The sequence below is a fragment of the Trachinotus anak genome, unplaced genomic scaffold (assembly GCF_046630095.1).
Source record: "Trachinotus anak isolate AG129_WGS33_773 ecotype Australia unplaced genomic scaffold, CSIRO_AGI_Tana_v1 ptg000003l, whole genome shotgun sequence".
Classification (NCBI taxonomy): Eukaryota; Metazoa; Chordata; class Actinopteri; order Carangiformes; family Carangidae; genus Trachinotus; species Trachinotus anak.
Window position 1 is genome coordinate 24,090,033 of NW_027273854.1, and position 14,476 is coordinate 24,104,508.

The following is a 14,476-nucleotide window of genomic DNA, read 5'->3' on the forward strand; positions in this document are numbered from 1 at the left end:
ATTTCCCTAGGGAGCAATGAAGTATTTTTTATCTTTATTGTTTATTTAATATGTCCACTGTGGCTCTACAGTGTCTTATTTTGAAAGGATCAACACTATTACTCAGTTTTACATCATATTTATACTGCCAGGTCAGTTTTTTTCAAGGCATTGAGGTAATAAGGTAGTTTCCATTTTTCTGCCAATTTGTTTTTAATTTAACACCCTGCAATCACAATTCAGATAGAAAATTCCTTCTTCTTTCTTTTGTTAGGCCTACATGAAAGTAATGACATCTGCTTACCAGCACCTCTGAAACTCACTAATTAACATTTTGCATCTAATGTTTAATATGTACGAAAGCCACAGTGTGAAAACAACAATGTGCCATTTTGTTTGTGTGTAACAGACTCATGTCTCTGCCTCTAGTGAAATGGCACATTGTCTTTTTTTGCTAGCTTTTGACAGGAATTGAAATTAAATGGGGGAAAAAGTCACCCAGACGTTAGGATATGAAGTCAGAACTAACTTGTTAATTTGTGTGACTTTGGAAATTACTACAAAATTCTCTTTCCAGAACATTTGCAGTTTGACATAGAGCAGCTGAACATAGTGCAGTGTTGCTCATGATGCTCTACACATCTCCTTAGCACAAATGGGACATGGCAGTACCTGGTTAAAGCACATATTCAGTGATGCCAAAACCAATACTATTTCAAACATCTCGCTTAATCAATGGACATCTTGTTTAAAAATGAAAATATGGAAAGACTCTGTCCCAAAATTCCCTCCATCAGAAAATTACTGATTAACCACTGATGTAGTGACGAAAAGCAATGTGTGCATTAACTTCTTTGTATCCTTCTTTGACAGTTTATTCAACAGTAGCTTTGTATTTGCAAGGAGACAAGGAGCTTGTATACTGTATAGGGAATGTAGAGAATGTGTATAAGGAAGTGCACCAAAAGTGCATAGTAAATGCTAGTTAGACATGTTAGGTTTTAGGAAAGGAGGTGCTCATGGAAGAGTTGAGTCAAGCGCTCCCTGAAAATAGAGAGGGTTTGAGTTTGAGTGCAAGTATATGGTGCAGACCCAGAAGGCACTCTGAAGGCAGCATTAGTGAAGGGTAGCCAGTGTAGGTCAATGAGAAGCAGAGTGACATGTGGCCTTTTTGGCTAATTGAACACCAGGGACTGTGTTCTGGACCATCTGTAAGGGCTTCACTGTGCACAGGGGAAGGACCACCCGAGGAGGATTGCAGTCGTCGAGTAGGCCAGAGATAACCACGGCCTGGACCAAGAGCAGGCTGGTATATCAGTCAGTCAGGTACGGCCTGGTTTTCCTACAGAACATTTATTCATTTGGCAGACGCTTCTGTACAAAGCAACTTACAAGTGAAGGACATCAGTCAAGCTTCAGTGCAGAGGAAAACTTTGGTCTAAGTGTTAAATACTACATCTATCTAATAAGTGCAAGGAGAATGTATATATGTGTTTGTTAACTTGCACCGTAAATAAATTAGTGATTTCATCCTGATAGCCATTTTGCCAGATTCCCTTTCAACTACAGACAGCTGTGCTTTGAGGACCCCTCATCTGTTTCACTTTTCTGTGAGTGGAGGTGCACATACATGAGATTGAGGGTTACCACTAGATGGTGGTGTTCAGCTGTAGAAAAAGAAGCACACAGCCACTGAAACTTAAAGCTGTTATCATTGAAATCAAACATATCCTCAAGGTGCATGCAAACGTTTTGATGCAGTACTAAACCTCAGTCACTGAATTGTTTCATTTCCTCCCCCTCTATTAAAGATGCAGTGAAGCCTACAGACTCCAGAATCACTTCATGTTGAGTCTGACCCAAAAGGAAGGCTTGTACACTTTTTTGTGTTATTTTTTTAATTGACAATTAAAACGTGTGGGAGCGTGGGAGGAAACTGGAGCACCCGGAGGAAACCCATACAGACGCAGGAAGAACATGCAAATTCACAGAAAGAAGAAGTAGCTGGTTTAGCAGCAGGGGGTGTCAGAGAGGGGGGAAGATGTGGAGTGGAGAATTATGGGAGAAGAATGAGGGCAGGGAGTGTGAGGGTTAGACAGGTTAAGGAGAGAGAGAGAGAGAACAAGAGGAAAGAAAAAATGTGTAGCCCAATATTATCATGCTATTATCATGTAACCGTAGACATATATTTAAGATTACACAAAACAGGAAATCAATTTAAAAATATTCTCTGAAATATGTAATTATGGTTGAAAGCAAGGGCCTACAGTAACGAAACTGTGTTGCAAATGACAAAACATGTCCCAAATTACCCAGTGTGTCACTGAAAAATAGTTTTGTGTCAGCTACAACAAAATGATGAGCCATGCTTTGTAAAAAATGTAAGTTCTTCATATAAAGAAAGTAGACACCTTTAGGATTCAAATTAAGTGTTGGAGAAAAGGTTCAGACTTAGTTTCTTCTACTCACCAACACAGCCTTTGTCAACAGGACACAGCCTGTGCCGTTGCATGCAACAATGATGTTTGGTTGTCCATGACATGAACAGACCTTGTATGTTTCAATATAACAAACACATAATGTTCATGTGTAATATTTTTCAAACATGTCATCAATGTTTTCCAGTTGGCTAACGGGGAAAAGAACACACTATGTGTCTAGTGTTGTGTGTTTTAAGTTACAAACCATCAGCAGAAACAGTAAATGAAAAACTTTCATCTGTCACCTGAAGCTGAAAGCCAACATCAGTGAGGGTAGGTGATCTCTCAGAACACAGGATCATTTCAGATGTGATTATTTTATTGAATCCATCATCAAACCAGTCAAACAAACAAATTGCATCAAATAGTGCCTGTTAACAACTTTCAAATGAGCCTGAGTGATACAGACAAAGTTAACTTCTTCATTATTTTTACAGCATTTTTCAAATCAACATGTAATATTATATGTTTTGCATAATACTGGTATATTTCATGTTTCAATTAAACAGTAAAAAGTTGTAACAGTAAAGCCTTCATTTCAAATGTAAATCAAAACAAATTTATATTGAATTTATATTCAATATTTATTGAATTATACATTAAAGAAAATAATATTTTTTATGATGTTAAGAATTATAGACTTTGATCTATAATAGTTAATGTATTATAGTATATCATAGTATTGTGCTGCTCAGGACATGAATGTAACAAAGTTAATACTGTTTCAGACTCAGAACTCATTGTTTTCTCGTTCAGTCTGAACTGTGCATCTCTTTCCTGACTGTCTTGATTCCTGAGCCAACAGGTGGTGAAATCTTCCTGTGTGTGTGTGAGGAGCTTCCCAAACCCACCAGCACAGAAGAAGCACATGGTGACAACCTCCTCTGTGCAGGTTCAGGACAGGACGCTCCTCTTCATCTGGACGGGAAACTGAAGAGGGTGGTGCTGGGGGTGTGCTGGGTCTTCAGCCTGGTTTGGGGCCTGGAGGGCTGCTGGTCCAGTGCTCTGCTGTAGGAGAGCAGAAGACACAGAACAGGTAATGAATCGTTTTGGACACAGTTATTCAACCTTTGTTTGGTTGGAAGCTGTTTTTTTGAATGTGGCCACTAATAATGGAATCACATTATAAACAATGGGATAATATTCAAGAAGGTTCCCATAATAAATGTATTCCACATACAGTATGTAATGTTAGCTTAGCTTAGCTTATCATCACTTTCTGTAACTAGTGGTACTTCTGTGGTCTCAGTGAGAGGATTACTTACTTAGCTGAGTGAAAAACAGGCCACCACCCCTCTCCAGTTTGTCCTGTGGTCATCCATCGTTCTCGTCTGGTCCGGAGCAAACGGGTCTTCTCTGTTGTCAAGGAAATCCTGGATGTTGGGTCTCAGTCTTCCACGTTGTTATCCTCCTGAAACCTGGAGGAGAACAGTGGTCTCTGCTGGAGGCAGAGGAATGCTCCATCCTTCAGAGCTGCACCTGCATCAACAAGAGGAAAAATATAGGTTTACTCTATGATACAACAGCATGTTAGACAGCTCTGCTCTGTCAGAGGTATAATCCAGTGACAGAGTATTAAGAAACAGCAGTAACTCTACTGAAATAATAAGTGATCTTAAGACTTGCAAGATACATCTGTTAACGTTGCCATTAAGTATTGACTTACCTTTGTTTGGTGAAGCATCTGCACCTTCTAAAGAAAAAATAAAAGTATAACAGAGTGAGTAAGAGAAATTATCTCTGAACTACTAAATAAGTGGAATTTAAATTTGCAGGACACTTTTGTTAATGCTGTTAATACTTTATTACTTACCTCTGTGTGGGTATCTAGACGTTTAAAAATCACAGATCAACAGAGTAAACAGGTTAAAATGGTTGTTGAATGATTAAATAAATTGTTACATAGTAAATTGATACTGGTACAGTATATTACATGAAAACTAGTTTACACAGTTTCTATGCTTTTATATAAAAGGCTATAGGGGGTAATTTTCTTTGCAAGTCTCATGCTTACCTTTTCTCCCATATCATGTCATAGTCATAGAGCATTTCATACATTACCTGCAGGGTTGTTTTTTTAATCCCTGACTCCTCTTTCCACAACAACCCCTTTAAACCCCAGGCTAGCATACCTCAGCTACATGGGATACTGTAAGACCTGGCAAGTCTGACCAGGAAGAGGTCCTCTCTGTAGTACCTCTGTGTTGAAGTATTTCATGCAGCAGTGCTCAGCATTCTTCCTGGGTGTTTGAGGGTTTTGTTGAAGGGTCTGAGTCCAAAGGTGTCCAATGACTCACAGTTTAGTCAACTGGTGACTCTAAATAGTCCATAGGGATGAATGGTTTTCCATTTGTGTGTGTCACCCTGTGAATGAGCAACTTGTCCAGGGTGAAGCACCCCCATGTCACCTTGGGTCAGCTCCAGCCCCAAGAAAGCAGAATAGCTGCAGCTAATGGATGAATGGATGGAAGGAATATTTCAGTTGGCTCAAGTGAATATGGAGGAGCAGCATTCCTGAGTGATCTCACCTAGATCAGGGACAGAGAGGACCTTGGATAGTCAGGTGTGGGTGACTGCAGCTCAGAGTTTAAAGCCAGGGTTGGTTTGATTCCCAGCTCCTCTTGTCCACATGTCCAAGTGTGCGTGGGTGAGACACTGGACCCACAGTTGCTCCCAGTGTTTAGGCCAGCACCTTGCATGGTAGTTTGCTGCCATCAGTGTGCGAGCGTGTGTGTGAATAGGTGAATGAGAGGCACATTGTAAAGTGCTTAAGATGAAGGTGCGACATAGTTAAAAGAAGTACAAATAGGCCCTTGTGCAAGACGCTACCAAGAGCTTTGACAGCCTTCCCAGGTGCAAAGGCTATGTGGGGCTTTACCCAGCCAGATGTAAAGGCCATCAAGATTTCAAAGAGATGATCCAGCCACCAGATACAAGCGGGCCCTGGTGCAAGACGCTACCTAGGGCACTACCTACCTTGCCGATACAAAGGCTACCTGGAGCATCGCCATCTCTGTAAAATGGGAACTTTTTGTAGTCTTCTTCCAAACCTGCAGCAAACAGGGTGGTCAGACTCTAATCAGAGTCCCTGTCTTCAGCCCATCTTGAGGTTCCAAAAGGACCAGGCCAGTATCTCCTGCCTGTGAAGACTCCTAGGCCGGATGTTGAAGGAGCTGAGTCCCTGTGGTCCTCTTCCCTGCTTGTGTTTGTGGAGCTGAGGCCTGAGGTTGAGGGAGCAGACTCTTCCCACCTTGGAGAAACTGAGGGGAGACCACCTCCAGGTTGTTCCACTCGCTGCTCGGGAAGCCACAGAAGCTTCGGGGGTTGAACAGGTACCTGTGGGTGCCAGTCCATCAGCTGCTGAGGGTCAGGGTTTTCTTCGTATTCCCTCCTTAGCCTCTTAGAACTTACCTGCTCAGTGTCAGACTCCTCCCTGGTCCTCTTTATGAAGGAGCTGAGGTCTGAGATGAAGGGAGCAGACTCTTCCAACCTTTGAGACACTTGCTGCTCAGGCAGCCACAGGAGCTTTGGGGGCTGAACAGGTACCTGTGGCTGCCAGACCGTCGGCCGCTGAGGGGCAGCAGCAGGACCACAAACGGGAGTGGCATCAGGAAAACCAGGAGGAACACCATCAGGAGCAGCGAGTGGAGCGGCAGCAGGAACAGGGATATTCGCTTGTCGCCTGTCCTCCCAAAAGTTCCCTGGTGGGGGCTGGTGTACGAGAGGGGGGTGAGGTCTGTCGTCATCATCGTCTTCCATGTCCTCTTCATCCTCAGTCATGGTACTATAACCCGAATCGATGCTGATGGCGTCAGACCAGTCGTCCTCCTCATCAAAGACTTCGCCTGCCTCCAGCTCATCATCTTCTTCACTGGATGACATGTAGCTTGGGAGATCGCTGTCTTCAGTGTCATCCACAATCCTGATAACTTCAGGGAGGCCATCTTCTGCAGGACGTCCAATGATGTAGTTGACAACACCTGAGAGGAAAAGGTTAAAGCACCTGAAATTTGAAACAGTGTTTCTCACATGATTAAATATTTAGGACTAAATAAGCAATAATCAAAGCTGAAGTTAGATACAATATGATACATGATACACCAACTACGACTGTTCTACATGTGCCATTAAACCATTGTCAAGATGTGATCCCACCTAATCATCAGTCATCATTAAACACTGTGCAGTTCTATTATTATTTTGTGTAGAATGAGAATAATGTTATGCTGCATTTATCTGAATGATAACCAGTGTTCATTTTAGTAACTTGGAAAAAACTGTTGGTGGAAATTTTGACCATGAATTAAAAGTATATTCACACTCACAGTGAAAGAGATTGAGTCACTGATTAAATATTAACAGCTTTGTGTCTGGAGTCTAAGCTTGATTAAACTTTACTCTACTTTACTTAATTTACTCATGTATTTACACAGATAATTGATGTAAACAAACATTTTACAGCACTGAGAAGTTTCATAACTCGTGTTTGTTGGATGTGAGAAAGTAAACACAATGGGGGCTGTGAAGAAGAATCACCTGCCTGCTCAGACTGTGTTAAAATGACCAGATTCAAGGCAGCTGGTTCAACACAACAGTGTTGTGATGAATATCTTGAATGTGGTGACAAACATTGATGGAGATATCAGTATCATTTTTCTGGGTAGAAACAGACTTTGAGACGTGGACCTTCTGTTTTCACATTTAAAGATGAAAAGAACTTTAACTCTATCTAGCCAGTATCTGTTCTGATAGGTAATAAAAAGCCTGTTTGTGGCAGTCATGTAATGATATAAGAACATTTAATCAGGCCAAATGCTGAAAACACTATTCTTGTGAACACAGCATAAGAATTATTTATTATTGATATTGTTATTACTTATTTTTATTTAAAAAGGGCAGATTATGCAAATTTAGAGTTCTTCAGATGCCTGAACAGAGAATACGCAGCAAAACCACAACAATAATCTCAACTATTTTGTTATCATTAGTTGCTCGTCAACAATATAATTCAGGAGGAGGAGAAGAGAAGCTCGCTAAGACGTGCGCTTTTACGCACGGTACTCTCCCCCTGTTTTGGATCTGGATTCCGGTTCCAGCACACAGAGCTATGCTCAAAGTCTAAACTTGACCGAAATGGACTTGTACGTTTATATGGACAAATCTCAGTGGTTTGCAACAATTTGCATAAATCAATTTAATATGCATTGCACATGCGTCATTACGCACAAAGAAGCATGGGTACATTGTTAACAACAACAACAACAACAACAACAACACCAGAGCTTCTTCAAAATACTCTTATAAACCTTTGTAATTCTGTGCAGACCAAAAATAGTAGTTTGTAAGTAGGAGTGTATAGTTGTGCGCACACTCACTCACACAGGCCAACTTGCACAACAAATCACTTTCTTTTCCTAAAAATAATGAAATAAAAATACCACATTAACGAGCTACAAGCTGTTTATTTATCTCAAGGTACCAACATGTCACCTATAAACCCTGTGACGAGTGGACAGTCCAGGATCAAAGCAGGCCAAAAACAGTCAGACATCTATTATCTCCTGGACAACACGGATATTTTAGTGCACTTGGAAGAAAACCTGAAAATATTTTCATTTAAATGCCACTGATTTTGAACATAAGTGCGAGATCATTGGGTATCAGCTCCGGATATAAAAAGTCAAGCTTTAAGAATCAAAACAAACTCAGGGTCCCACCCACACACAGCAGCAGGTCCCGCTGTGTTTACACCTGTACGCCCTGACGTCCTGACGCTCGGCGCTAGGCGTTCCATCGTCTCCATGGTGCACAAGGAAAACGGATTTTTTGGCATTTTATGAATTTTGGCCCAGTCGCCATCTTTTTCCAGTAATTTCGACTCAACATTTGCACAATTTGACGGCCTCAAACCAAAACAACAGTGTTTTCAAATCCCTTCACTAATTGTTAATGAATTCCACACTTTTCCCGGAATATTTAAGACATTCTGTCCATCAAAAAATCATTTTACACGAAGAAAACGTCGAATAAGTGTCTGTTTCCACCAAATCTGTGTTTTTCCAACAGGCCTGATGACAAGGTGTAAACTGTCCACCTTTAAATTTAAAGAATTAAACTGGTTTACACTGATAAACTGTGATAAATCAATGAGTCAGTCTGGTTTTGATAGCACAGAATAAATGTAAAAGTTGTCCTACCTGGATGGTCGCTGTCCACCTGATGGGCGACTCCCCCCAGCAGGCGCTCCTCAAGGGCCAGTGGTCTGCTCAGGGCCATGGTCGGAGTCCTCGGTTTTCCACAGTAGTTGAGTGATGCAGTAGTTTGGTTTTCCAACAGGATCCGGTTGTAGTTTTCCAGTAGTTTTTTTTCCAGGAATTCACTTCTCCAAGAGTTCGCTTTCCACAGCTTTGATTTGCAACAGGTCAGTTTGTGTTCAAGTCCAGGTGCAAAGGGAGCGATCCGCGCGATGAGCGCTCCTTATATACCCTCGGTCAGGACGTAAACACGATTCTGTTCGTGACGCAAGCGTGTGCGTGTGCGTGTGCGTGATCCACACACAGAGACACATCCATTATATATATTCTATTTATATGTTTTTCTAATGTTTTATTATTGTTTATTTCGTTTACACTGACGGGGGTTTACCTGCAGATTGATGAACCACCTTCACAGCCAAACTTGAAGGAATTTCCCTGCACTCTCAAGGATGGAGAATCTAGGTGCCTCTCATCAAAGTGGCATGATCAGTTTTCTTGGTTGGGATACAGTGTGAATAAGGACGTGTTGATCAAATGAACCGCGATGCCATGGACTGCTCGTTTATTGAGAGGAACTGGGACCATCTTGAAGTCGTTTTGGATGCTGTCTCAACAACCTGGCCCTCTTGTCCTTTGAAAAGGAACCTGGGACCCTTTGGACTCTGATGAGATCGTTTCTGTATTTAATGCTAAACCCAGGCGTTTGCACCTTGTTTTGTAGGCCACACAAAGTTGTTGTACTCATTATTCACTGTTTCATTTTTGTCAATGAACTGACTTCATGGTAAGTAATTGTGTGCTCTGTATTAGCCATATGCTAGTGTTAATAGGCCGTTTATAATAAATGAGTCACTCATTTTGTTTAGCACAGAAACTAAATTTCAACCAGATTTCGACATATGTGGTTGATTGAATAGAAGTAAAGTATGTTGTTTCTTAATTCTGACAATGCTCAGCTGGTTGTTTTCTTTGCTTTAGCCTACCTATGCTGCTGATTGTGTGATTTGAGCTGACCATGGAACTGCAGCAATGATGGCTGTGGTTAATGGTTGAGGGATATTTTCCATGAGTGATTAATGTCTGATTGATGCCACCCAAAATACAATCTCTGCCAACACCACTGTTTATGCAGTGCAGTCAAATGAGTCATATATATATATATATATATATATATATATATATATATATATATATATATATATGCAAACTTCAGGAGCTTGACAGACTGATGGCTGGAGGTGCAGGTGTTGGTGTACAGGGAGAAGAGCAGAGGAGAAAGAACGCAGCCTTGCAGGGATCCAGTGCTGATGGTCTGGGAGTCAGACACGTGCTTTCCTAGCTTCACGTGCTGCCTCCTGTCAGACAGGAAGTCGGTGATCCACCTGCAGGTGGAGTCAGGCACGCTCAGCTGGGAGAGCTTGTCCTGCAGCAGAGCCGGGATGATGGTGTTGAAGGCAGAGCTGAAGTCCACAAACAGGATCCTGGCATAGGTCCCTGAGGAGTCCAGGTGCTGGAGGATGAAGTGGAGAGCCATGTTGACGGCGTCGTCTACAGACCTGTTGGCTCTGTAGGCGAACTGCAGGGGGTCCAGGAGTGGGTCAGTGATGGATTTGAGGTGGGACAGGACAAGGCGCTCAAATGATTTCATGACCACAGAGGTCAGGGCAATGGGTCTGTAGTCATTTAGTCCTGTGGGCCTTGGTTTTTTGGGGACAGGGATGATGGTGGAGGATTTGAAGCAGGCTGGCACGTGGCAGGTCTCCAGTGAGGTGTTGAAGATGTCCGTGAACACCGGAGACAGCTGATCAGCACAGTGCTTCAGGGATGATGGAGAGACAGAGTCAGGACCGGCTGCTTTGCGGGGGTTCTGCTTCTGAAAAAGCCTGTTGACATCTCTCTCCAGGATAGAGAGAGACGTTCCTTTGGTAGGGGAGGAGGGGGGTTCTGATGTGGCTCTGATGTGGAGGTTAGTGTCAGGCCTGTCCCATTGTCTTTCAGTAGAACTCATTCAGATCATTGGCCAGACGGAAGTCGTTAATGGAGTGGGGGGGTTTAGGTTTGTAGTTAGTGATCTGTCTGAGCCCTTTCCAGACAGAAGCAGAGTCGTTGGCTGAGAACTGGAGCTGAAGTTTCTCAGAGTACAGTCGTTTAGCTTCTCTCACCGCCTTGCTAAACCTGTACTTGGACTCTTTAAACCTGTCCCTGTCTCCACTCCTGAAAGCTTCCTCCTTTTGCCTCCTGAGCTGACTGAGCTTAGCTGTGAACCAGGGTTTGTCATTGTTATAACTCACCCTGGTGCGTGATGGGATACAGCAGTCCTCACAGAAGCTGATGTATGACGTCACAGCCTCTGTGAACTCATCCAGACTGTTGGAAGCAGTCCTGAACACTTCCCAGTTAATGCAGTCCAAACATGCCCGCAGATCCTCTATGGCTTCACTGCTCCACTGCTTCGATGTCTTCACGACAGGTTTACACAGTTTTAGTTTCTACCTGTATGTGGGAATCAGGTGGACCATGACATGGTCAGAGTGGCCCAGTGCAGCCCGGGGGACGGCATGATAAGCACCACTGATTGTGGTCTAACAGTGGTCCAGAGTGTTCCCCTCTCTTGTCAACAAACTGTCTGTATTTGGGCAGTTCGTGGCTGAGGTTACCTTTGTTAAAGTCACCAAGGACAATAACTAAGGAGTCCGGGTTGGTCCGCTCCACACACAGTATCTGATCGGCGAGCGCCCGCTGTGCATCCTGCACGTTTTGCCTCTTTATTATCTTTATTATTATGAGAAGTAACAGCACAAATCACAATGTTAGACATCTTGTGATGAATATGTTAATAAGCAGTTTAATAATCAGTAATAAACATTAATGGTTCAAGTCAAAGTTTAAAATGCAGGTTATGGCATGCAAGGTAATGCATATGTAGTGCAATCATAATGTAAAGTTTCTTTCTGGGAGTTCTTGTCTGGGTTTGTGTAGGGGGTGGGGGAGAGTCTAGCAGACCCCAGGCTTACAGGTCCAGAGGGATCAGTCTGCTCAGTCTAAATTCAAGTGGGAACCTCCAGGGCTGAAAAATGAAACTAACACAGAAGAGCCAAAAAGTGCATTTCCTCAAATGTCTTTGGATTGTGTGAGGAAGGGAACCAGAGGGAACCCACACAGACACGGGGAGAACATGCAAACTCCACACAGACAGGGCCCATGTCCAGGATCCAAACCCAGAAGCTTCTTGCTGTGAGGCTACTGCGCTAACCACTGCACCACTGTGCCACCTCAGACCAACATCCTATAGAAATAAAGATGAATAGATAAATATACTTGAGGCCTATATGAAGTTGTTCACCTGGATATTTATGCTGCCACATGATGGAGCCAAAGATACTCTATACAGAAAATAGTACATTACAGGCAGCGCCAAATGGTTTACATTTCCTGTCTCCTAAGTGGGTGTGGTCATGATTGCTTGTTTGTGTCAAAACATAACAACAATACAACACTACATACAGTTTGAATTGAGAAGAGATCTCATGAGAGTGTGTTGCTGAGACAGGGACAGCGCACATTGGAGTGAACAGACTCAGACCTACCACTGGTCTCCGGAAGGGGCGGGAGGTGGAGAAACCCACGTGACACAGTTACAGGAAATAATTGAAAGTAAACCATCTCCTTTCTCAACTGTCTCTGGTGGAGCTATCCACACTGTCACCAAATTTCATATAAATCTCCAGAGCAGTATTTTCATAGCTACTGTGAAAAGCACAGCTTTACAAGCTACCACTTCACACTGGAAGAAGCAACCACAGGGAGAAATCTAGTCTGGTTAACTTAAGCTACTTAGAAAGAGTAGTTTAAACTACTTTGTAAAAAAAATTTATCACACTCACAATTTGCATGTATAGTAACAAAATATAATACAAAAAGTCACATGCCAGTTTATTACTTGTTCTCGGGTCATACATAAACCAAAAAACTAAAATACCTCACAGTTCATGGGAAATGTCAGCTTTGGTTTTGGAGATAGTAATTGCTTGATTACGGCCACAGTGATTCTTTCTCAGGTTGAGATTCAGGAGGATTATTCATGATGGTGTTGTCACTGTGTGAGCACTGAGCAACAGCTGCCCCTGGCTTTTGCACATGCACTACTCAAAGGTCAACTGCGTGGTGGTGGCTGCCTGACAAATGCATTGCTTGGGTATGATTTCACAGCGTTAAAGATGAAAGAAAAACAGCAATGATAAAAATAAAAAATTATTCCTTTTCTTTCATGGCCCAAAATAGTTTGTAATTTCAGTGGTTAGCGGACACAAAAATTGCAAAAAATGTAACTACTTGAATCACTATGCACATTTGAATGTAGTTGAACTACCAGCAAAATGTAGTTTATTTACATGTAGTTCATTACTCTCCAGCACTTTATCGTAATACCTGATATATATAAAGAAAGAAAGATAAAAACAGACATATTTTAAATGTTATCTATATTTCATATAAGTAGCTATTTTATGGAGGAAAATTTAACCTGCTATTACTGTCAGGGGCCACAGCTGATGATTTGGCTGAGGTGGAGGTGGAGTTAAGCTCCAGCCATGTTTATTACGCCTCTTTCCTCTCGTTCCCTCCTCAGACCTCAGGCAGCCCTGCAGAGGCAGCAGCTGATGAGATAAAATTCAGAGAAAAACTCTGTTGGGGATAAAAAGTAAAAATGATCTGCTCTCTTTTTCTCTTTTGCCTGGCAGGTAATTACAAAGACTTCTGTTGAAAATGTTCATTCTCTCTGTCATCCATCACAAAATGAAAAAAAATGTCTCTCTGTCTGCATCCAGGTGGCTGTCTGGGGATTGAGGTCCATCAGACTCCCTGTGCTCTCATCTGCAGCCCCGGTGACAAAGTGCAGCTCGTCTGCACCCACAGAGAAACTGAATACAGAGTGATGCTCTGGTACCAGCAGCCACCTGGGCAGACAGATCTGAAACTTATAGGATATTTGAACTATAACAGCGTCGTAAAGGAAAAGCCATATGAGCAGAAGTTTGACATCAGTGGAGATCTGAGTGGGAATGATGAAAAAAATGTGTCTCTAATATTCAAGCCAACTGGAGATGAGGACAGTGCTATGTATTACTGTGCAGCGATGTATGCACACTGACACAAAGTCTCTCTGCTCTTTACAAAAACTTGACACTGTCTTTCAGCACTGGTGGTTTCGTACATGACATGGAAGAGCAGGCACCTGTTTCAGTGGTTGTAATTTGGTCTGATATCCTATCACCATCAGCTAATGCTAGTCTGTTATGTGAATTTTAAAATTACAGGGAATCTGAGAATACAGTAAGAAAAGCTCAGAGAAGTAATCCATTACAAATATATGAACATGAATCCCAAACGGTTGTGATAACATTACTGCAACAAGTCCTCCAACCTGAACAACCACATAGGTCGTTTTTTCCAACCCTCTGATATGACCCTAGGAGCGTCCCTTGGAATAGTGCCCCTAAAGCAGCAGGCTTACTGGGCCTTGGTTGTCATGGTTACAGTAATAAACACACTGTACCGAGAGCAGTGTTCCTGCTTTCGTTCCAAAGAGGTCAAAAATCAAGCCAACAGAAGAATTTAATTTGACCAACATGTTTCAGCAAGGCCACAAGCCGAAAGAAGTTTATTCAAAGGACACAAGCCAGGACGCATCGGTCTAATAAAGTTCCTCTGTTTACTGGCCCTCACCTGACTTCTTTCTTTCTCCATGCACCTTGTCAGTAG

General features: G+C 42.4%; 1 protein-coding gene across 3 annotated transcripts; it reads right to left on the reverse strand.

Annotated features, from left to right (window-relative positions):
* Nucleotides 1-2,757: 2,757 nt before the first annotated feature.
* LOC139618660 (uncharacterized) lies at nt 2,758-9,569 on the reverse strand. Of its 3 annotated transcripts, none has more exons than XM_071474794.1 (5): nt 8,657-9,569; nt 4,273-6,439; nt 4,126-4,152; nt 3,725-3,938; nt 2,758-3,467 (listed from the first exon to the last, which is right to left on the reverse strand). In XM_071474794.1, exons 1-2 carry the CDS (start codon nt 8,733-8,735, stop codon nt 5,535-5,537), a joined length of 984 nt encoding a protein of 327 aa, XP_071330895.1. In that variant the 5' UTR covers nt 8,736-9,569; the 3' UTR covers nt 2,758-3,467; nt 3,725-3,938; nt 4,126-4,152; nt 4,273-5,534. The 3 variants fall into 3 exon arrangements, with proteins under 3 accessions (XP_071330895.1, XP_071330894.1, XP_071330893.1); XM_071474793.1 differs by having other exon boundaries at nt 2,758-2,990; nt 3,169-3,467; nt 4,126-6,439; XM_071474792.1 differs by having other exon boundaries at nt 4,126-6,439.
* Between the last annotated feature and the right edge of the window lie 4,907 nt (nt 9,570-14,476).

What these genes read in the sequence shown, in the direction of transcription:
- LOC139618660 (XM_071474794.1), bottom strand. Translation starts at nt 8,735, where the DNA reads ATGGCCCTGAGCAGACCACTGGCCCTTGAGGAGCGCCTGCTGGGGGGA. An exon ending in GGTGGACAGCGACCATCCAG is followed by an intron (nt 6,440 to 8,656) that starts GTAGGACAACTT and finishes TTTTCCTCTCAG; the next exon opens with GTGTTGTCAACTACATCATT.